Consider the following 24,709-nt stretch of genomic DNA (forward strand, 5'->3'; position numbering starts at 1 on the left):
AATCGTGATATTTTTGGAATTAAAGAACTCATTTTTCACTCCTTGAATATATTGTTGAAAGGCTTACGAACAGATTTCTTTTGAAAAAGTCAAAATATTTTGATTCTCACGTTTTTCATAAACAATTTAAGATATAAAATATTCAAATGGAGCAATTTTTTTTCTTCTGAATATTCATATTGCTTCATTTCCTATTTATGGAATACTTCAAGAATATTATTTTTTTTCACTTCCATTGTTTGAAAAAATATTATTAACAAATACATTGTTTATAAGATTTATATTATTTTTTATGGAAATTCAATCATTTGTTAAAACAACCAAAAATCATTATTCGAAAATATTTTGTACATTGTTCATTCAATAAATGAATTTTCGCAAAATATTTTTTATTAAATAGTAACACGCCTTAGGAAGTTATTGTATAGCGAAACACATGTGGTTTCCTAAACTGTTCAGTGTAAAAATTTCACAAAGTATTACTTGATTAATAATAAAATACCTATCTATTTTCGCTGGTAAATTACCAATAACCTATTACGAAAAATATCTTTAATATAAAATATATTTGAATAATCACATGAAAATACAATAAATATAAAACGGGTTAAAAATATTTACAAATACTAATTCAAATGGTTATCTCGGTTTATCCCTTAACATATCTAGAACGTAACGCATTGTATCCAAATCTTCATTCTTCCATCCAAAATCTCCAGCACCAAGCAACTGGCAGTGCTTCACTATATTCTCGAGCTTATCATCCAAATGCAGTGATCTTAGAATAATTTTGGCTTTTTGACTATTGGCTGAAAGGGCCCAAATTATGACCACAGTAATATTTTTTTCTTCATTAGATCCACTAGTTAGTTTATTTTGTAGAATATTCAGGAAGTCTCCTGAAAAAAAATAAATCTTGATGTTAACAAAAAATATATTCAACTGTCTCCCAAGCGTCGACTGACAGACCCCGACGTCAAGCCACAAAACCCCTACAACGTGTCACTACCTGAGGAGAAGACAGGTTGAGATCTGTGTAGTCATAGCTTCTTCGCCATGGCTTCGAAGCCGAAACGTCGAACAACTAAAAACGCCAGACGCCGTTCAACCCGGCCTTCAGATCATCAGATTGTCGACGGCAGATACCTTTCAGAACATATACAGTGTGTCCAAGATAAGGATCCTAAGCATGGGAATCTCAGTACCTGTTGGAGATACAGCTTAGGTTAAATTAGGAAAAAGTTGTGTTCTTTAAAGCTTATTTACATGCCGTTTAGAAACTTGAAGAATTTTCATGGCCTGCTGAGATATTTGGGAAAAAAGAGAATTTGACAATATCAATTTTATTTTTTTCTGACTTTATTTGAAAAGATATCAAAAAACGAATAACACTTTTTCATTGGTACTTTCAAGGTACTACACGATGGTATTTTTAGTTTTTATATCCGACGTTTCGTTTTCAAAAAACCATCATCAACTTTATTTTTTTAAATAGCCCAAAAAAAAGTACACCCTGTATCTGATTCCATTTATTATTACGAATTCAACGATGTAACACATGCCATCGTTTTCTTTTTAGTTTAAGGGAAAATTGCATTTTTTCAATTTTTAAAATGTATTTTTAAGTAGGTTAATAATGATTTTTTTAAAGTAATGAAAACAACAAAGAAATTAACGCATTTTTTATTTAATTCAAAGGAGGTGTTCAAACAGGTTTCCGTTATTTTCCAAACATAAGTATGATCTTCTAACAAGAAGTCCAGAGGAGTTAAGTCAGGGGATCGCGCTGGTCAAGACACTTCACTAAAGGTTCCAATCCACCTTCCAGGAAATCGCTGCGAAAGATACTCTCGAACTTGTCTAGAATTATGTGCAGGAGCACCGTCTTGTTGAAACCAACAGTTATTGACCTGTGCCAGAGGTAAATTATCTAAACAGTCTTCTACATAGTTTTGCAATAAATGATGGTATCGTTCGGCGGTCAAAGTATTATAGTAAAAAAACGGACATAGTATTTTAGTTCCTAAAATTGCACACCACATATTAAACCCAAAACGTTCTTGATGTCTTGATATTTTCTTAACACGCGGATTTTGCTGAGCCCAGTAATGCGTATTGAGGCGGTTGAATATACCATTATTAGTGACCATACTTTCGTCGGACCATATTATTTTTGAAGGGAAATTATAATCTTCTTCACACGCGCGTGTATACCATTCGCAAAAATTTCGGCGCCGTTCGAAATCCCCTGGTTTAAGTCCTTGGCTAATCCTAAATTTATAGGGGTGATATCTATTTTCACGCAAAATAAATTGAGCTGTGGATTTGACTACTCCTACATTATTTTCGATTTGCCTAGTTGATATTTCAGGGTTCTCAACAACTGCTTGTAAAACATTATTTTGGGCTTCTTCTGAAGATTCCTTTTTTCGAGATAAAACAGGCTTTTTAAATGAACCATATTCTTTTAAATTTCGAGCCAGCTCCAAGAAAATGGATTTACATGGCTGCTTTCTTTCTGGATATGTATTAAGATACATTGCTGCTGTATTTGCAGTATTTTTGTGGCACAAAATGTAGCACGTTAGCATGTCAAACTTTTCTTCATGGCTATAATGCTCACCCGTCATATTCGACGATAATAACACAATATTATCTATTCAACAATGAACAATAATAACGACAATAGTAACAATAACTCTAAAAACAACAACTCGACAAACAGGCTAACAACAACGACAATTACTATTTTATCGTGTAATTAAATAATATTTGACAGGCTCGGTGACAGGTATTTACGTCAAAGCATTTGTTTGCAACGCCTACTTAAATATTTTTTTTAAAATATAAATAATGTAATTTTCCTTTAAACTGAAAAGAAAACAATGGCATGTGATACATCGTTGAATTCGTAATAAAAAATGGAATCAGATACAGGGTGTACTTTTGTTTCGGGTCATATAAAAAAATAAAGTTGACGATGGTTTCTTGAAAACGAAACGTCGGATATAAAATCTAAAAATACCATCGTGTAGTACCTTGAAAGTGCCAATGAAAAAGTGTTATTCGTTTTTTGATATCTTTTCAAATAAAGTCAGAAAAAAATAAAATTGATATTGTCAAATTCTCGTTTTTCCCAAATATCTCAGCAGGCCATGAAAATTCTTCAAGTTTCTAAACGGCATGTAAATAAGCTTTAAAGAACACAACTTTTTCCTAATTTAACCTAAGCTGTATCTCCAACAGGTACTGAGATTCCCATGCTTAGGATCCTTATCTTGGACACACTGTATATGTATATAGTCGACACTTGGGAGTAGGCAGATTGAAACCCCTGCAGAGACCAGCGACGAGACCTTGGGAGTAGGCAGATTGAGACCCAGGCATCAAGTCACAAAACCCTTGCAGCGTGTCACTACCTGAGGAGCAGGCATATTGACTTTCGCCATAAATAGTCCCTATTCACATTACGAACAGGAATGTTGTTGATCATGCCAGCACCAAAAGTAACAATTGTATAGATAACATAACCAACTTAAACAATAGCAAATGTTGGTGGGTAATTCATTTTCTATCTTGATAAGAGGAGATGAGTACTATATTTGACCGTTTTACATATATGGTGTTATACATATATGGCAAGACACGAATACATTAATCCTTGTTCGGAGTTAAAGAGAGATAAAATCGTCTACTACAAAATAATAAAAAAGAAGAGTGTAGGTTAATTAAAAATATAAAAATAAAATCAATAAAAAGGTGATTTAATGAGGCCTTTCACAAGTTAAAGACCCTGTCGCGTCAAAATATTCCTCAATGTTATAAAAACAGTGTTGTTGAAAAAACTTTTTAATAGTAGTGCAAACATTTTCCCTAAAAACAGTAATAGAGAATTCAGAAAATTCAAATATAATTTGACAAACCCGTTTCCATTTTGAAAAAAAAATCTTGTTTTTTTTATTATAACTACATACTCTGCTACAGATTTATAAAAAAAGTACACTTCCCAGTCCAACCTGACTCACAATTATTCATAAAAATGCGGTAAATCTCAAGCAGTCGATGATTAGGCTAGAAATATTGATGTTTTAAGCTATTTACCTATTTATCATTTTATGTTACACAATCCAGTGTTGAAAGGGAAGATGAAGCTCATCTTCAAAACATGTTTTTATTCAACTATATACAATTGCTCTCTTTCCAGTTTTTGTTCTGATTGAAACTTTGTTTCAGTTTTTAAATACTATACTAGTTATATCCTTTTCATTTGTCATAAATGTATTGTATGAATAACATCATTAAATAATTTATGTCTAAGCTATACCTTAAACAGTAGAACCAGTCCTTTATAGGTAGAGACAACATTGGGAACTGAAATATTGGACAAAGATGGAGACCTATGAAAAATTTTATACCACTTTTATTTGTAACTAAGGTTACTGCAGTTTCATCCTACAAGGGCATTTTCAAAGGAATACAATAAACTGGAATAATTGACAATTTTCACCTATACAACTGCAGTAGGTAATAACAGACGGTGTTTAATGACTTTATTACCTGAATTTCGTTTACCTGTGACAATGTGGGTACGCTAATCTGTAAACCGGCGAGTAGACCAGGTCAGTTAAGTTTAGCGTACCCACATTGTCACAGGTAAACAAATGTCAGGTAATAAAATTATTAAGGACCGTCTGTTATTGCCTACTGTAGTTGTCAATTATTTCAGTTTATTGTATTTGTTTGCAAATGTCGTAGGACGAAACTGCAGTAACATTAGTTACAAATAAAAGTGATATAAAACATAGGAAGTTCCAATTATTATTTTACATGATGATCTATCACATACTAATGGCTACATCTCTTTTAAGTTGCTTGTAGTTTTCCGTTTCGTGTCTTAACTAAGTGGCTCTTAACTGGATGACAATTCAATAGTGTCCGACCGAAAGTTCGGTTTCGGTCGAGTTTCGGCAAAAAAACGAGTTTCGGTTTAGTTTCGGTGGCAAACCTGCCGAAACTACGACCGAAACTGCATACAGGAGTTCCCGCTCTGTGATCGGTCATGTTCGCGTTGAATTTCATACAAGCGACGAAGACATTTTGCAGCGTCCATGTGCCTAATCATGTCGTGACTTACTTTGTGATTTACTTTGTTTATTACAGAAATATTAAGTACCTATTGTGATATAAGGTAACAACTTAAATAAGTAATTTTATGTTTAATATTTTTGAAAAACCATCAATAATATATATTCAAAAGAAAAATCTACACCTACTCAAATAAATTCACCTCACCTATTTTAAGTATTTTTACAGTGCAATTAATATTTTTTCTTAAATAAGGGTTTGTTATGCTGATTATCAATAAGTAAAAATGTCGAAGACTCCATAACGTGATTTAAAGATAAAACAATAAAGACTGACTAGTTATAATAACGTTTTCTTTATTTTTCCCCCAAAACATAATCCTTCTTAGGAAGATTCGGTTTCGGCCGAAACTGAGACCGTTGCCGAAATTCGGTTTCGGTCGTAAAAACCAGTTTCGGTCGGACACTACAATTCAAATTCACCAGCAAAATGTGACCAATTATCCCATCTCAAAGTCTCTCTGCCCCAATTTGCATACCTGAACTCAATAGTCTCGCTTTATTAGGCTGATAGAATGATATATTTCTCAACACCGACATGGCCATCTGTCGATTCTGTGTCCTGGAGCTTGTGGTCAAGGTCATTACTAGTTCAAGCACGTCAGTTATTTTTGTTACTGATGCCTGTCCTTCGGGATGGGTTGTGAACGTTTGCAAAAACTCGAGCCAAATCAGTTCTATGCTCTCCCAAGGCTTCTGGCGTTTCGTTATGGCGGGATGCAAGCGAGAAATGCTTTGGAAAAGAGTACTCTGAAATAAAACAGTGGTTCATTCAATGAAAATTATATGTGAATTGAATTACGCTTATTCAGTAGCAGACCTCATTATTTTTTCAATGATATTGTCAAGCTTGTTTACTTCAAAGTTCAGAGACTACTTTAAGAGAATGTTCATTAATCAAAACTAATAATTTTTGAACAAACCCCCTCTTACTGTATAAGTAATTTATTTATTTATTTTACAAACACTCCAGATCTTAACCCGTTTAAAGAGAAAGAAGTATATCAGAAGTAGGTTTATACATAGAGCCTGATATCACATGAGAATATCTTAAAACAAAATATCATAAAAAGTAAACTAAATGTCACGGTGATTTCGTACACCATTTTATGTTTTAAACATAGCATTTGAAGAAGCATTCTCAAAGAAGTTTGTTCTGACACATTCAGTGTAAAATGTCTGTGACAACCTTGTTCCATACACAGATACTTTAAAATTGATTTGTGAAAGAAGACAGGGATCATTCATACTATTGTATAGAGAATACTCTTTTTTGTCCCGAAAATATGACTTGTATTTTTCTATAAACTACTGTGGGAGCATCAAAGGTATCTCCATAGTTTAGGTACCCAAGAAATTTGTTATTCTTTCAAACCTATATTATTGTAACTGATACTGGAATTCCATACGCAGATACTTTAAAATTGATTTTTAAAAGAAGACAGGGATCACTCATACTATTGTATAGAGAATACTCTTTTTTGCCCCGAAAATATGGCTTGTATTTTTCTATAAACTACTGTGGGAGTATCAAAGGTATCTCCATAGTTTAGGTACCCAAGAAATTTGTTATTCTTTCAAAGCTATATTAGTGTAACTGATACTGGAGACACCAGATGATGGCAACATATTTCAAAATGAGTCTAACTGATATGATGTACAACAGTTTGATGCAGGTTATATTATTGAATTGCGTGGAATTTCAAATCAAGAATCCATACATCTTTGATTATTTATTCGATATGTTTATGATCTAAGATTCCAATTATAATTGAAAATCGAATGTGAGAGCGTACCATCCATAGTTATATGTGATACCCACTTTTTTCCAGAAGAAAGTCATAATATTACACTTTTCAATATTGAATAGCAATTTGTTCATTTTTGACCATACCATATTCAGGTTTTCAGTTAAGTGTAGCCTTTTTGAGTTGTAATGTTTCTATAAATTTTCAAGTCATCTGCAAACAGTAGGTAACGAGAAGTAATAATATTTTTCAGCAGACCATCGGTGAAAAGAATAAATAAGAGAGGCCCTACATTGGATCCTAACAAGACTATGTAAAGGCCAGATTGCTCAGATAATCAATAGTATACATTTTTTTATGAAACCACGTTTACCGGTTCCTTAGTACTATTATGAATACCCTTTAATCTCAATTTGTTCTTAATTATTATTTGCCTATTGAACCATGTGGGAGTAGTTCTTAGATTTTTACATTTTGGAACACAGATAATGAAAAAATCATTGAAGTTGACTGTAAAAAAGCTCACAGATTTGGATCTGTGAATAATATGTGACCACACCAATTCATATGTACAAATAAATGATATATTAGATCGAGATTGGCTTTCTGAAGTTGAAGTAACTTGATTTATTAGCAGACAACACTTTAGTTTTGAAATGACTAAGTGCCACATCACTCTACAGTAATGGATAATGCCTGTCCTCAACAAAACATAATTGAATAGAACAGAACCCCTCAAATTTTTTCTATTTATAGTGTTTTTTAATGCTATTTTGAATAATTTAAAACTGAAAACTACCTTACACCCACTGTGAATCTTTGAAAATCGTGTAATATTTTATTTTCTGAGTTGAAAATAATGTAAATCTATTGAACTCTTGAGAAATACTTACCTTTGATATTAAAATCCTGCACTCCAAAGTATGGCAAACGTTATTCAGAATATTGAAAGCAATTTGTAAAAGAGCCAGGTCATGAGTGCGGCTTATTTGCTCCATCTCTTTGTTTATGAGAGTAACGATAGCGTTTAACAAAGAAACAGTTCCCGGACACTTTCTAGGGCCAGAGCCAGCGACAGGACTAGTCAGAGGTAGTGTTTGGCATGCTAAAATGTCAAACAAAAACAAATTATTAGCAAAAACATATTACAACTAGTATTATCATATTAAATCGAAATGAAATTGTGGATTGGCACAAATACTATAAAGATGCGAAAAAATTTATTCGTTAACAGATCAACTACATGGTATTGAACATGTCAATTTATACTTAATAAAGTAAGTATACAATTTGGACTGTGTAAACAGATTCAAAAAATAAGAAAAATGAAAAATACGTAATCATACGAACATATAAAAGTTATAAGATTAATGCAGTCAAGCTGCTAGGAAATTAATCCATGAAAATCAAAAGATCATTCCCATATTGATTTTAATTTAAGAGCCATCGGTAGATAGCTGTTTCAGCCTGTTGGGCATCGTCAGTACCGGGCAGACGGTCCTCGATTGAAGACAATAAGTGACACCAACCAAGCGTCTTCATTTCATTCAGGTTCGAGCCCAGCTCCCTTACCCTTTTAGCTGATTTTTGTCGAAGAAGGACAAATGGGTTCATGACTAAGGAGATATTGGCAGTATGAAGTTCTCAGACATCGGTACCGCCCTTCACGGGGCACCCCTATCTGGCTAGGGTGGGATGGATGAAAAATCTATTCGTCCGTTAACGCGGGACATGAGGGCCTCATTCGACAGAGTTTCGAGGCCTTCTGTATCGGAAGCGGTCGTTTACAGCATAATCTATACCTTCCCTAACTAACGGCTATCAAAAACTCGCCGATTCCTCGACTGAATGGACTGCTAAATGGAAGGCAGCTGCAAAATTCTGCGGATGGCTTCATTCCGCACGAAACACGGAGCATTCACAATCATCCGTATCAACTCATTTTGTAATATCTCCAGGATGGAGATGTTAGACGAAGCCGCGTGTCCCCAGACGCCTGAAGCATACATGATGACAGGCTTAAACATCGTGTTGTAGATGGTAATTTTTTTCCTAAGGTTCATTTTTGATCTTCTGTTGATCTCACTTTTCTGGCCGAAGAAGATAGCAATCTTCCCATGGTTATCGCCTGGACAATATGTGAAAAACCAAAACAGTACTTGATGAAAATAACTGCGTAAACGCAAGCAAGACCTAAGTGGAACCACCTATTGGTGTGACACCCATATATATATATATATATATATATATATATATATATATATATATATATATATATATATATATATATATTTGTTGTATACATACATACACAATGAATGAAACAACAACAAAAATAGATTGTGCCCCAGAAAAAAACATTGATGTGTGAAAATAAAAGTGAATGTTATAAAGATATTTTAGGGTTAGAAATTATTCTGATTCATCTCTTGATGACACCAACTTGTATGGCGTAACACGCGACGAGAAGAGTGTTACTGTTCTGGTGGTTGGAAGCAGTACTTATTTTGTACTATTTTGAGACAGATTTGAACTAATCCTAAAATATACTCACCCAAATTGCAGCCTGTGGTATAAACACAAATCATCTTCAGTACGTCAACCAAGTAAACATTCTGTACTAAAAACCACGTCCATAATTTATGAATGATGTCAGCCAAGTTCAGGGTGGCCGCCTCAGTTTTAACAGACTCGTCGTTCAACATGAAATTCGTGAGCAACCCAATCAAATCGTTAGCTTCTTTCAACAGAGGACACACCCGCCTTTTGTCCGCGACTCTTCTTAAACACTCTACAGATTCCAAACTGAGTCTTATATGGCAGTCTCTGAGTTGTTTCACGATCAGGAGTACCAGACCCTTTCCCGAGGCGAAACGTTTCGCTTCTTTCGAGATACACAATAACCCCGAAAGCGCTGATATCACGATGGGTTTCTTTTTGTTGAAAGAATCATCGCAGACTTTAAGATCGCAAATGTCATATAGGTACAGCAGTATTTTGCAAATTTCCGCGCCAGACATCAAAGCGCTGTCACAGTCCTCGATGATGCTGATTTCGATTTCTTCGTGTACTTCTTCTTCGTTCTTGACCGTGAAAACTTTTCCGAAATACGCCTCTTCAAGTAAACTCATCTTATATTTATCGAAATCTTTACGAGGATTTTGATATTTGTTGTTTTTTGAGCGACCAACAGTCTCTCTGCTATCAGACATCACTATACTTCTTGAGGACCTCACCGAATCCAACAAAATTTGTAGAGAAAATTTTTCCGTGGATATTCTTCCCTTCTCAAAAAGTCTGTGTGACTCGATTCGTAAAAGACATGTCAAAGCATTCAATGCTGAAGTCTGAAGATCTGCAAAAATAATTAGTAAATTTTGTTTAATAATTGTATGATGATAATTCAGTGTGACCCAATTAGAAGGAAACACCTTTGTGAAATTTCAATTCATTAGCGATTTTCAAACATTTTTTCAATTGTCTACGGAGCAATAAATATTTGTTTCCCTTTTTAGGGCATACTAATAAAATACTTGTTTATAGTTGAAAACGGAAAATTTGTATTTTCATTATTTTGAAAATTACCACGTCACTGGATTCAGAGTATCTTGAAATATCTGTGAGCAAAATTTCATAAACATATAATTGTTAATAACAGAGATAGAATAATTTTAAATTTGAAAACTCATTACACTTAGTCACAAAAGAACACTCTGCATAAACATATTTTTTTAAATTAATTGTAACTTCAGTTGATACGTCAAGAAAAGTACTTCGACCACGCCACTGAAGATGACTGTCGCAGTTGCAGCCGAAACGTTTGGAGATTGTAACTAAAAGAGACCACAGCAAAGCCCGGAAACCAACCAAAATACAATACTAAAACTGCCTTGAGATGTCCCAGTGAAAGAAATCTTAACTTGATATCTTGAGATCTAGGTGGCAAATCTATTACTTAGCCAAATAGTTTCTTAAAGCACATTCAAATCTGAATTGTACTCCGTAAACTGGCATTATTAGATTTATTTCAGAAATGATCTTAATAATGATTTGACCATTCATGTTTCTTTCGTTCTAGAATACTTTTTGAAAGTTTTGAACTGCACCAGATTCAGAGTTTCACTCTATGGCATTTATATCGTCATCTCCCAAAAGACTACTGATTTAAATTTCCTTATTGATGAAATATTTATTTGGAATGTTCTTTCAATGCTCCTAAACAGTAGGATCTGATAAATGCCAGACAGAAAAACACTACTTCACCAGCTAATACCACGATGGACATTGTTCATCTCTCATTATAGCTACGACACAAAAATGAGTTGCAATGTTAAATATCATTTTCATTAAATTTTTAAGCTTTTTTTAACGTTTTGTTCATATTGTGGTGGTTTATTGTTACAATTAAATAAAAAAACGATAATTTTTCACAACTATTACAACTAGATTAGTGAGTTTTTCAATGTTAGAAATCTGTTCATAGCTATATAGAAGCGTTCTGAATCTAATAGCATGGTAATTAAAAAAATTATTGAATAAATCTCAATTTTTAATTACAAAAAAGCATCATAGTATGTTCTGAAATTTTTATAGACGTTTTATATTTTGTCCTTGAGGTGGACCTTTCGTCACTTGACAAAAAATGGTTGAAACCGATTCAATTAAAATTTTACAAGAATTTTCTCGATTCTGATTGGGTCACACTGTTAATTAAAGAACGTCTCTCACCATGTGATCCTAAACAACTTATAGATTCACATAAAGCTTCCAAAAACTGTTGGATTCCCAATTCTGATAAAGTGTCGCAGAAAACTGACAGAACTTCTAATGACCTACTCGATAAACAACCTTTCGTTTCACTGCTATATTCTATCAGAGTTGATATTAAATTGTAAATTTCTGTCCACAGTTGATTCCTTAAATAAATTAGTTGGGGAAGATCCACGTCTGTAAACAAAATTCATAATAAATAATAATAATAATAGCCTTTATTACCAAACAGCTGAAAACCATTTACAGGGTTAACTAAGTATGTTAAGAAAGTAATATAGGTCCTTGTAATTACAAAGTTACAATTTGAGAAAATGTAACTTTAGATCTAATGCGGTTGGAAAAAGACAAATTTTTATCAAAATATACACCAAGATCTTTAATTGAGTTACTTTGTGACAGTGAAATGGTATCTACTCAAATATTGTACTCGATGACAGACATTTTCCTACTATAGGACACTACTTTACATTTGGATGCATTGAGACATAGTTTGTTAACTTCGCACCAAGTATGTATATTTTCTAACTATCGTTGCAATGTATTACAGTCTTCGATAGTTTCGTCAAGTAAATATATTTTTAAATCATATGAAAAAAATAACGTATACTAATCGACATAATTACTGAAGTCATTCGTAAATAATAAGAATAGATTCGACCCCTGAGATACTCCAGATGAAGGATTGTAATAAAAAGAATCATAGCCGTTATGAGATACAAACTGTTCGCGTTCAAGTAAATAGGATTTAATGAATTATACTGCTGAATTATGGAAACCAAATTGGTGGAGTTTTTGTAGAAGGATCATGTGATCAAGTCGATCAAATGCTTTAGCAAAATCAGTATATATCACATCACATCACATTGACGACGATTATCTAAGACATCTCTAACATTTTGGGTCAATATAATTAAATTTGTTATGACGGATCTGTTTGACATAAATCCATGTTGTTGCGGAAATATGATACTACGAACTGAGGAATATACCCGATTATAGATGGCAATTTCGAGAAGTTTAGCAAAATTCGATACGACGATAATAAAGAGTAGCTGAGAAAGAAATAATGATAATGATATTTAATAATTTTTATTTTCATTCAATTACATGGTCCAATATAAATCTAATAAAAAAATTCAAAAAGGTTGATAAAAAGGTATATATAGTTATATATGAAATAATATGAAACACGAATGCAAAATTGAGCTGAAAACAATTTGGAAAAGTTTTAGTTCAGTTCCAGGTTTAACATAAGTGCAATCATAATTGTTCGCGTGTTGAAGTATAAATATTACATGTGGAAATATTGAGTTACTTATTCTCTCATTTTGTTTCGAAATAAATGCAGTTTCATAGTACGAAGTGATGGGTTGCTTTCTTGACTCTCCTGTGGTTGTAGAGGGTCCACTTTTCATCGCACGTGACGATTATTTATCATGAGTTTATTGACACTGAACCAGTGCTCCGCTTTTCCTTGTATTTCCATAGACTTATCAACAAGAGCTGATCTATCGTCAGCAAATCGTACATTGTGACATGGCTTCATATAGTTGTAAAAATCACTGATGTAAATAACGAACAAGAGCGGGCCCAAAACCTATCCTTGCGGTACACCTAAGTCAATTGGCCTCGGCTCAGAAAATATACTGTTATACAAAACTCTCTGGAAACGATTATTCAAGTAAGTTTCAATCAAACCCAAAGGAGTAAGATGCTGTGGGAAACACAGTCAAAGGCCTTTGACAGGTCCAATAGTGTGACCCCAACAACCTTCCCGGACTCGAGCCCCTCAACTATGTCTCTGACAACACTCATAGTAGCATCGGTGGTAGAGCAGTTTTCGCGAAAACCAAATTGATAACTGCAAAAGAATTGTTGATTTCGAAATATTTGGTGAGTCTTTTCCTAATTAATTTTTCAATGATTTTTGAAAAGATACTTATAATAGAAATAGGTCTGTAGTTATCGACAATCTCTTTGTTACCTTTCTTGTGGAGGGGTAAATTATTCTTCAGAATCTCGTCTGCCGAGTCAACTCGAAAATGTAGCAGGTCTGTGAAAACAGAACCCTTGGCGATTTTTCCACAAAGAGGAAGATCATGCCGCCATTTTCTTCAACTTCTTTGTGATATGATGCCGTATTTGAAGATTAATGAACGATCAGTACTTTTCCATCTACAATTTTTTCACAAGTGGCATTGTGACGCAAGCCAGTGCATCACAATTTAACTTACCTGTCGCGTGAGACTGATCAGCGTCATAAAACTTTTGATATTTGAAGCAGGGAGAAAAACTATGAACTGTCCTTATAGACCGCGCTGCACTGGAGGCCGAAATAAAACACATATCCTACACAGCGGCCCTTTTCCTAAAGCTGAATAAGCTACCCACCGATATGTTGTAAGCCATTCATGTCGGAAAGCTTGTTTAGCATCAAGGTTCACATCATTTTTGGAATTGTATTTATTGCTAGGGTTCCAAGGATGTCTTAGTAATTTCAAACGTAGATCATCATTCATAGTTCTATATTTAACGAGTATATTGATTAATAGTATGTGTAGATGCAGATGTACCTCCCTGAAACTGATCCTGGCGGCGCCTAAGCTTCATTTTCTTGAATAGAGTTATTAATTTTCATCAAATAACGGCTCAGTGTACTAATACTATTGATTTATTATCACTCAATAAATATTGTTCTTTGGAACAATAAATACAGAATCCAGGCATCATCTCAGAAAGTAATACGTACATGGTATTTGAATTGATCAACAGGAAAATCGTTTTGACGTTTCAACCAGAGATAGTATTGAATAACTAAAATAATTTCCTGTTTGTAGTTTTTCAATTTTGAAACGGAGGATTTACGGATCAATTCCCAGGACTCGAACTCATCAATGAAAAGGTTATTGTCTGTCAAAGCCATGAATACGATTGAACGAGCAGATATTAATATAAATATTGTTAACAATGGATTTTTATAAATTACATTGCACTTATCGATAATTGGATCAACAAATAGCTATTTTCATTTGAATGAAATATTGGTTATATAAATGGTGCGTCTCGATTCAAATTTCAGTTGTAATATCTCAAATATGACAGTCACGGAGATTTCTTTAGTGTTGTTCATGGCGAGCGTGAGTTGATTTAAATTATTCTTAATAATTTGTTAGAATCATATAGAAGGGTGTTCAATATACAAAAATCTAATGATACCGATTATCCAACGAGAGTTTTATGTAACAAAGTAATGACACAAAATTCATCATTCGTTGGTGTAATGTTTTCAGCCAGTTCCTTTATCTGATTCCGCATCCGCAAAACGTGTAACCTGAATGTTCACAATAAATAGAGAATGACAATATATTGACGGTTCAATAACCTTTTGAAACTGAATGAAGATAAAAGTCAAACTATCACATTCTCTACAAATAATAACATAGCAAAAGATGAAACTGCCAAACTACTAGGCATCACCCTAGACCAGCGTTTCTCAATTCATGGCTCCCTTATGTTCTTTGAAGGTTATCGTGGCGCCCCGAACGTAAAGACTACACTAGATTAATTAATAAAAGTAGGTAGGTGGCTGTCTGAACGGATTGCATTTTGCAATTACCGATATTATCATATTATCAGAGGATTTTTATCAATAGGTGACGACGTATTACCTTTACTCTCAGTTATCTTTGTTGTAAAACGTTGTACCTTGAGACTCACACGTGGCCCACGGCGCCCCAGTAAAGATTCCAGGGCGCCGCGGCGCACACTTTGGGAAACACTGCCCTAGACGATACTTTGAATTATGGTCATACCACATCGAATAATTAGGCTCGAAACTTTCCAAATATTTATTTCTACTCGGACAATTACAAAATTTTGTCAACTTGAACACTCTTTTATCGGCATATTATGCTTTTTTCATTCCCATGTTAGATACGAAACTTTACTTTGGGAAATTGCCCGAATGCTGAGAAAATATTCTTACTACAAAGGCGGGTTATTAGAATAATTTCGTTTTCAGAAATACCTGCCGACCCCTCTTCAAAAAATTAAACATAATGACGATACCCTCTATGTTTATCTATCAATCTCTATTGGAAATTCATAACAAAAACGAACATCTGACCAATCCACAGGTTCATGAACGTAGAGTTGCTAATCTCTTAAGACCACGCAGGCTGAAACTAAACAAATCATCGATCAATACACTCAATGTTAATATTTATAATATATTGCCACAATACCTATATGTAGTTTCGAAAGGTTTACCAAAAATTTCTTAATAAATTGTTTTTATAGTGTCAACAAGTACCTGGCCACACCATCTCACATGTTTGAATCGGAATCACTTTAATTGTGGCCTTTGATTACCATATTATTTTTTAAATTTAATTAACCATATTATTTACATCATGTCTGTATCTCTCATATACATTTGCATCACCACTGGTGATAGTTGTGTTTTTTTTTTATTTTACTTGTAATCTATTTGAAATTTTTGTTGTTCTTATGTTTGTATAGCTACAAATGTATTTTTTTTACATAACGTGGTTAAATCAACTATCTATCTATACCTAGTCGTGAACTGATTCGATCTATCTTGGACTAAGATCTCACAGAGTAAACTACAATTGAGACTCAATATCAAGTTCAATCGGAATTCATCGTGAGTTCAAAATTAATTATTACTTTTATGAATTGAATCCACATAATGAAGTATATGAAAATACAGTAAAATACTGCACGTAGAATTAATACGGTATAAACACATGCCAAGTTGACCATTTAATCTAGCTTGATAAACTAATCCCTCAGAGAAGCCATAATAATACATCTTCATGAATATTTGATCAAATCTTCAATCATCTCTGAGTGATTTATTCGTAAATCTATCTTCTACTATACTATAACAATTTTCAATTGAAGGTGATTCATTAGCAACGTCGCACTTGAAGTGACCAACGGATAATCCTCTTACCAACTCTGCAGAGGCGTACCAAAATAATATTTTTATTTATTTAAACACATAGGTAATTACGTAAATATTGTTATAGTAGGTGGTGTTACCCATTTTCTTATTATGCCTAATACAGTACTTCAAAAAAACAGAAACATTTACAAAATAATTATTATGTTTCTTTTATATAGAAAGATAACTATAAAGCAAAGAAATAATTACCTATACATATTATGCTTATGAAGTTTCAGAATCCATTGATTCGTCCGAAGAGGAATCCCCAGTCACACTTAAATCTATTATTATTTGGTCGAAAACAGTGTACCATCCCGTCCAATCTCTACATTTTCTCTTCTTCCTTGATCACATGGGCTGCAGCATTAGCCCAATCTTCTTTCCGTATCCGTTCCATTGCGAGTCCTAATAAACGTTGGACATCAGAAATTTTATATATCACGTTTTCACGAGCTACGTTACCCTTAATTTGAGCCCAGATTAATTCTATCGGGTTTAACTCGCAACGGTAAGGAGGAAGTCTCAAAATGGAGATGCCTTCAGCACGCGCTATTGTATCCACCACATGCTGGCGATATCTGTCATGATGCTGTTTAATGACACTCATAAGCTTGGCCTTAACCATGTCCTCGGAAAATGGAATTCCTTTTTGTCCTAACCAACTCTGCATTTCTGCTTTTCAGGTGGTCATAGTTGGCAGATGTTCTACTAATAGGCTGTGATAAGAAGCGTTATTCATTACTAATACCGAATTTGGCTCCTCTCGTGAAAGAAGGGATTCAAACCATCCTTCAAAGCGTTGGGCGTCCATGTCTTCGTGATAATCCCCCGTTTTCTTGGATAAAAAAATGAGTGCACTATCGACTAAAAAGCCACTCTCGCCACCTATATGGGCGAGAATTAGTCGTTGCCCTTTACCCGTTGGTCCGCGTAACCCTGTTGATAAACCGTCCACAAAATCTTTTTGTGAGCAGCACGCATTTCTCTAATAGAGCGAAGATCTCTCAAATATTTTTTTATTATTTTCCTTAACTTCTCTTTGCTCATTTTTGGAATTAGATCATTATCCATTACCTTTGTCCTAATGGATTCGAGGGTTGGCGCTTTATTCTCAAAAAAGAAAGAATGAATGGTATAGCGTACAAAATTTTTCTGGTACTCGTTCAATTCAATTTGTTTTCTACCACAACAATGTACTTTTGGAGCTTGCACAATCCCAGTCCCCCTTTTTTTACGTACAATGCGTTCAATTATTTATCGACACGGATATTCCCGTTAAAAATGAACACTGGCCTACAGCTTCCACGCTTCCACTGTACGGAGTGTATTTTTTGAATTTTCCGCTTTCTTTGTACATTACTTGGACCTGCTACGGCATCCATCTTAATACTATAAAAATAATAAAATTCAATCATATTATTCAGCTATTTGTCAGTTGTTTACTTACCTCAAAAACTATTTTAAAACAAGTACCGGCCAACTCTAACTTATATTTTAAAGTTAATAAATATAACAGTCTATTTAATAAATATAATAAAATATATTTAATAAATACAAAACAAAGTCACCTTCACAAGAAACAGAACACACTACGCCTATGCAGATAAGGACGCTTGATAATGAAGAAACCGAATGACTTGTTATGGCATTTAAAAGAAGCAAATATAATAGACCTGCGAAGTGTTGATCAGTTTACCGATGTTTCAAAGTATTTAAAGAACTGGTTCACCTATTCGCTCGTACATCGTATGCAGAAGCTATCTTGTTACGGGGGGCAAATTTTATGGAATCATCTTACTTATCAATTATTTACAATAATAAAAATGACTCCGGTAAGAATTAAGTTCTAACATTTAACATTGTTGCCGTTAATTCTCAGTTCAATTTGTATATGAGTTACCTTCCATTGAAAATTGTTTATGAACAGTATGGCCGATGTTCAATGTTGTCTACTGAACAACATTGTTTGTTTGCTGAGTAAGTACATGGGGTATAAAATATAAATATAAACCAGCTCAGCTGCTGGATGCCAAAACAATGTATGTCAACATTGATAATTTATCGAACATGAAAAAAAAAGGTTAATGAAAGTAGTATTAGGACGGTAGCGGGTCGGGTTGATGTGGGCGGTTTGCTCCACTCACTCAAAATCGACCGCTGTGTGAACCGTGGTTCGAGCCGCAAGGCCTGGATGATCGATTTTCACTTCCTATCATCCAACGTGTTAGTAATCACACGTTAAACGGTAAGACCTCGTTAGTCCTTCTGGTATTCAACATTGTCAGGGCTTAAACTACGCCAAGATTTATTTATGCATGTGGCATAATGAATCACTTTTTATATCGGGCTATTCAGCTATTGTCCTAATTATCGACACATATCAAACGAGTAATCGCGTCAAATACAAATTACCACTTCGAATGGTGAATTTTATGTAAGAATATCGATAATAATGATATCATTATATCATCTAACTTACATCCACGAATGAACTTTTCATTTTTAAGGTTATTCAAGCCACAATAACTGTCGACAGAGTAGAAATGTGCGACCCTTCGGTAGATTATCCCATAAAATGGATGCTAAAACTGAAAAACGACAAGAATGGGCAAGTTATAGAAGAAGGACGTCTTACCTCAAGAATAGATCTGGACAACAATATTCTGGTATGTTCATTTACAGTCAAAAGTATCTATGAAATCATCAAAATATACGTATAATATCCCGGTAAACCCTGTATTTGCAAAATATCTCTTTTAAGATGTTTTTGTAAGACGTCTGCAGATAGACTAACAGAGTACTAAACAAATAATTTTGTAATGAGATGATCATAAAAATGATTGATAAATTATGTACTCCTATACATAATCGTCATAATAGTGACGATCACATATAGGATGTCACATACCTTTTATTTTTTTTATTATTAAACGTTAGAAACAATGTTTCATTCACGTATTATTACAAATAAGATGAGTAAATATTTGCAGGTGGAAGATAGTAGTTCTACAAAATAACGTTATATTTATAAGACCTATTATTTTGATTTCCTATAAAACAGCTTAAATATCATGGGATTTTGAATGTACATTAGTTTATGTTTCAAATATGTAGTTATATTGTCGCAAACATATTTATATTAGACCATCTCCTGTGAAGTGATAAAAATACTTAATATAGTAATAAATTATAATACATTTTCAAGCATATTTTCATGATGTTAATTTGATGCTGTTCACCATTTTCAAAATTTACATCATATCTTTTAGTCATTTCCGTGATGTAAATTTGATACAGGTTATCTTACGTTTTTACAAGGTCGGCAATTGAAAGTTCCAAAAAAAGAGTCGTTATTGCACAACAACCATTTCATTTGTATTCTTTTCATTTGTGCCAAAAGGCAATGGCAAGCAAGATTCGAAAGAGACTATTCGTCCCTAACAAGAATGGTTCTTCGCTCATGATTATCAATTAGGAGGCTGTCCATCATTTTCAATATTAAAACTCAGGCGTTTCTTCAACATATACAGGAAAAAATGTTTACCGGGATAAAAATGTAATATCATAATCAAGTATAGCTGACTTTTTTTAATCTTAGGCCTCTTTTGCGTGTACACGATTTTTCTCTTCTGCGTGTTGCGACAAAAACTGCGGCATCTTCTACAACTATAATTTTATAAAAGAGCTTTTATGCATTAGTCGATCATGACCAGTGTCGCGGCGTTCTCTAATTATTTAGCTTGGAACTGCAAACGACGTCGCGACAGACGTTTTGACATGTTTTTATCTCCTTAATCATCGCCCTTTTATGGATCTCTTCAATCTTGTGAACATGAAAAGTCGCAGGAGCCAAATCTGGTGAATACGGTGGCTGTGGAATGATTGCAGACGTTTTCTTCGTATTGCTTCTCGTAAGCGGCGCCTAACTTCAAGATAATAAATACTCCTTATTGACCGTACGACCATGTGGCGAAAACTTGACATTTGATCTAACTTGGCGTGCCTTTTTTGATCTTGACTCTCCTGGGCTCTTCCATTGGGACGATTGGACTTTGGTTTCGATATCAAAACCATAGAGTGCATTTCTTTAATGCCCCCCCTTTTATTTTTTGAACGGTCAACTCAAAAAATTGAAATTTGGGATAATGAAATTAATGCATGAATACTTTATTTTGAAGTGAAATTGAAATTGACATATTCTAGGGTTGTGAAGTATTCGTCAGGAGCTTCAAAATGATGTGTCACAAGACCCCCCCTTTCCATTTAATTTTTTTCCGAGATGGCGCCATCTTGAAAGTTTCATTTGTCAATTTCACTTTAAAATAAAGTATTTATGCCTTAATTTTATTATCCCAAATTTCAATTTTTTGAGTTGACCCGTTCAAAAAATAAAAGGGAAGGAGGGACATTAAAGAAATGAACTGTATACCCAGGATTCTCCACTAGTTATGACCCTTTCGAGCAAATCTGGATGCCCGTTGATGTCATTCAACAATTCCTGAGCGATTTGGATAGAACTTCGCTGCCACACGCTTTGGACGATTTTCCATAACAATTTTATTCACTTTCTAAACATTTTTATCGGTTGTTGATGTTCTGGTGCGTCCAGAGCGATCGTCATCATTCTTACCTTCTCTACCTTCTGTGAAAAGCTTGTACCACTTGTAAACAATTTTCTGATTTAAAGTACGATCATCGTATGCCACTGTCAACATTTCACTTGATTTCATTTTTCACACATAATTTGAGGCAAATTCTTTGATCCATTTTTTCGATAGCAGAAAATCGCAAAACACTTCTAACTTTTATACCTCTCACCGACAAACTTCACATGCTAAACAGCTGAATCTGTGAACAAATATTGAGACGAGTGTACTACCATAAAAAATACCGCAAAATATGAGAATACACTTTTTTCTTTATCAATAAACGCGTGTTTGTTTAGGATTTAGGAAGATGTCAATTAATCGACTGATATATTTCAACATGTGTTAGGAATCACACGTTAAAAGGTAAGACCTCGTTAGTCCTTAGCTCGCACAAGTTTCTCAACTTCTGAATTGTCGTTCGTATGGGGGCGACAGCGGATTAACGGAAAAACAGATTTTAAACAGATTTTTCACACAGATATTTCATTCTGCTTACATGCAACAAGAAACACTTAAATGTGTCATGTTTATATCATTTTAGAACGCTCCCATTGTCGCAACGCGACAAAATCGTGTGCATAAAAGAAGTATAGTTTTTATTTATTTAAAATTGAATAGGATACCCTATATTACGAAAAAATATTCATGTTTATTATGGCTAACCAATGTATCATTCAGCATTATTAATACGAAGAATCGGAGAGAATAACATAAAACATTTTCTTCAGGAAACAATAAAAATTTACTCCTTGGAAGATAAGGAATGGATGTTTGTGCTCGGAAAAGAAGACTTCTTTTGCGACATGCAAAAAAATTTTTTTGGAGAGCTTGCCACAGTCCTCGAAAAAGCAGCTGGACTTGAAAAAACCTGCCCTTATCCTAAGGTTTGTATCGGAATATTTATAATGTGAATATGCAAGTTTAATGAAAATGACGAGATACAATTGAATCTCGTCAACAGACTTTCTTGGGAACGAAAACCTACACTATTTTTTTTCGGTTCCAGGGAACACATAAAGTTTCTAATTTTCCAATAGACTGGTCCAAATTGAAGTTCAAAGATATTCCTGATGGTGTAATCAAGTTGACAATTGAATACAACAATGTAAAGACTAACGATCTATTGGGATGCCTTGAAGTAGAATTAACTTGCAAAAAATAGCTGTGTACAAACAACAACCCATCAATAGAAAATAAAATCTAGATTGAAGTTCATAATTATTATTCATGGAGTTTTATTTCATTACATCAATTCAATTTCCGTAAAGGTACAGTTCAGTAAACGATATAGTGCAACATACCTTCCAACACCTCCCTTTTAATTATATAGTTAGAGAGCTAACTAATTTCGTTATTCAATAATCGTTTCTGATTATATGAGCTATCGTCTTCTTGGCTCTACTTTGAGTAGAGCCAAAGGAAGGATTAATCGGAAACAGCACTGAAAAAAAAATTATTGGCTAACCGCGGCTGGATATTGGCCTCATCAGCGCGGTGTAGCCAAGTGCCGAGATGGCAACAATTGGTTGCCAAAAAAGGGGGAAAATGGCACAAACGAACGGAGTCAACAACAGCTGTAAATGCCTCCGTGGTGATGTTAGGAAATCCTATCACAAATGTGCGGTAGGCTCCTGTTGTCGACTCCGTTCATTTGTGCTATTTTTCCCCTTTTTTGGCAACCAAGTGTTGCCCATCTCGGCACTCGGCTACACCGCGCTGATGAGGCCAATAGCTAGAAAGACGTGTCTGCGGTTTGCCAATAATGACTGAACTGATCATCCTGTTGTTGACAACAGGATGACCAGTTTGAGGAGTGCCAGAGGATGACAGTACTAGCAACTGTCGAAAGCGCTCGCAGATAATTAATAGAAGATATAAAGCTTCAAATCCTTTTTGTAGAATTTAATATATATATATATATATATATATATATATATATATATATATATATATATATATATATACATATACATATATATAAACTCAGTGTGCTTTGCTAATATCACACTAAGTTTCTGAGTGTTGTTATTGCATATAAACATATCGTAGATGAGGTTTCATATCTGACATTACCATGAAAAAGTTGTTGAAAGGGTTGGCTATAACATACCCATCTGTGATATTATAATCCTTCATAACAGATTTTTGGTGGGATTTCATGGAGAAATCATTTTTTATCCCATTAATAATTTTCCAACTTTCCTTAGATATAATACTAGCATTATCAACCCAACATAGACTGACTATATAAAGGATTGAAAATTCATTATTCTTCTTCAAAAGAGAGAGACCTAGATTCATTTGTTCCATTCTTAATACACCTAATTAATATTCAGAAGAGAATATAATCAAAAAAGATAGGTACAGATGAAATTACACAGGTACAACACTATCTATAAATTTTTTTTCGAAATAAAGCCTCAAGTTCAATTCTGAAATCTGGCATTGAAAAAATGTACGTGTTTATTGCACCATCAGAAACAATCCTCAGGTGCCGGAGAGGTGAAAAATGTATGATGAATTATATAGATCATTAAGGTAAGAATATTTATATCTTACATACAAACATTCAATAGAATATAATAAAAATATATTTAGAAAATCTAGTAACTGTCACTTGTTTTTGGAAATGTGTTTTCCATTATTGTCCAGTTAATTATATTGCACATCAATTTTCAGAAATTGGGTAAAAATTTCAAACAAAAAATTATTGTATGGCAACCATACAAATACAGAACCACTGAAAAAAAAATATTTATCACCTTAAATAGTTGTTAGTTGAAACTAACACTTCAATATTCATCAAGACAAGAAAGTAAAATGAAAATATATTTTCATAACACATCTAAATTTACGAATGTATTATTGTAAATTATGCACGAAAGAAAATAACGCCGGCCGACACTGGTAACCGTGAACCAAACGTGACGTAGCTAAGAGCGCGCGAATGTATGATGATTCCCCACCACTCTAGAAGCAGCGAGAATAATGCTACCGATTTCGACGGAACTTCGCCAAAATTCTACGGCTTTCGATTACGATAAATCAGGTGTAAGAGGGGTACCACATGATTTGATGAGATCTTATCTTATAGGTAGGAGGCAAAAAGTGAGAATTGGTCAATGTACAGGCGATGATTGTGATATAAAGCAGGGAGTTCCCCAGGGTTCGAATTTAGGTCCCTTTTTTTCTTGTTATTTGCCAATGATCTAATTACGTTCATCAGTAAAACAAACTCGGTATTCGTTACAAGTTATGCTGACGATACAAATATTTTGATTGTTGAAGACAACATGGAGGCACTCCATAAAACTGCTGAGGATATATATGATAAAATCATATTGTGATCATATTGCTGAAAAGAACAATTTGAAACTCAACAAATCTAACACCAAATTGTTCAGCAGACGTGGTCAAAGGGAT

The 24,709-nt window shown here is 33.9% G+C and overlaps 2 protein-coding genes across 3 annotated transcripts in view; one reads left to right on the forward strand and one right to left on the reverse strand.

Annotated features, from left to right (window-relative positions):
• Positions 1-537: 537 nt before the first annotated feature.
• ana3 (rotatin homolog anastral spindle 3) overlaps positions 538-24,709 on the reverse strand; it is a 55,900-nt gene continuing 31,728 nt past the window's right edge. For both annotated transcript variants that reach the window (XM_074175632.1, XM_074175633.1), the window contains 5 exons: positions 11,621-11,839; positions 9,447-10,247; positions 7,786-7,997; positions 5,624-5,894; positions 538-899 (listed from right to left, as the gene is read on the reverse strand). In XM_074175632.1, coding sequence (XP_074031733.1) covers positions 640-899; positions 5,624-5,894; positions 7,786-7,997; positions 9,447-10,247; positions 11,621-11,839 — 1,763 coding nt within the window. In that variant the 3' untranslated portion in view covers positions 538-639. The remainder of the gene's footprint in view (positions 900-5,623; positions 5,895-7,785; positions 7,998-9,446; positions 10,248-11,620; positions 11,840-24,709) is intronic.
• On the forward strand, positions 14,687-22,510 carry LOC111515662 (uncharacterized). The gene is made up of 4 exons (XM_074175634.1): positions 14,687-14,802; positions 19,145-19,303; positions 22,015-22,170; positions 22,293-22,510. Exons 1-4 carry the CDS (start codon positions 14,719-14,721, stop codon positions 22,446-22,448), a joined length of 555 nt encoding a protein of 184 aa, XP_074031735.1. The 5' UTR covers positions 14,687-14,718; the 3' UTR covers positions 22,449-22,510.

This window comes from Leptinotarsa decemlineata, unplaced genomic scaffold (assembly GCF_025532065.1).
Source record: "Leptinotarsa decemlineata unplaced genomic scaffold, Ldec_3_MD MMD2_tig00001064_RagTag_RagTag, whole genome shotgun sequence".
NCBI lineage: Eukaryota > Metazoa > Arthropoda > Insecta > Coleoptera > Chrysomelidae > Leptinotarsa > Leptinotarsa decemlineata.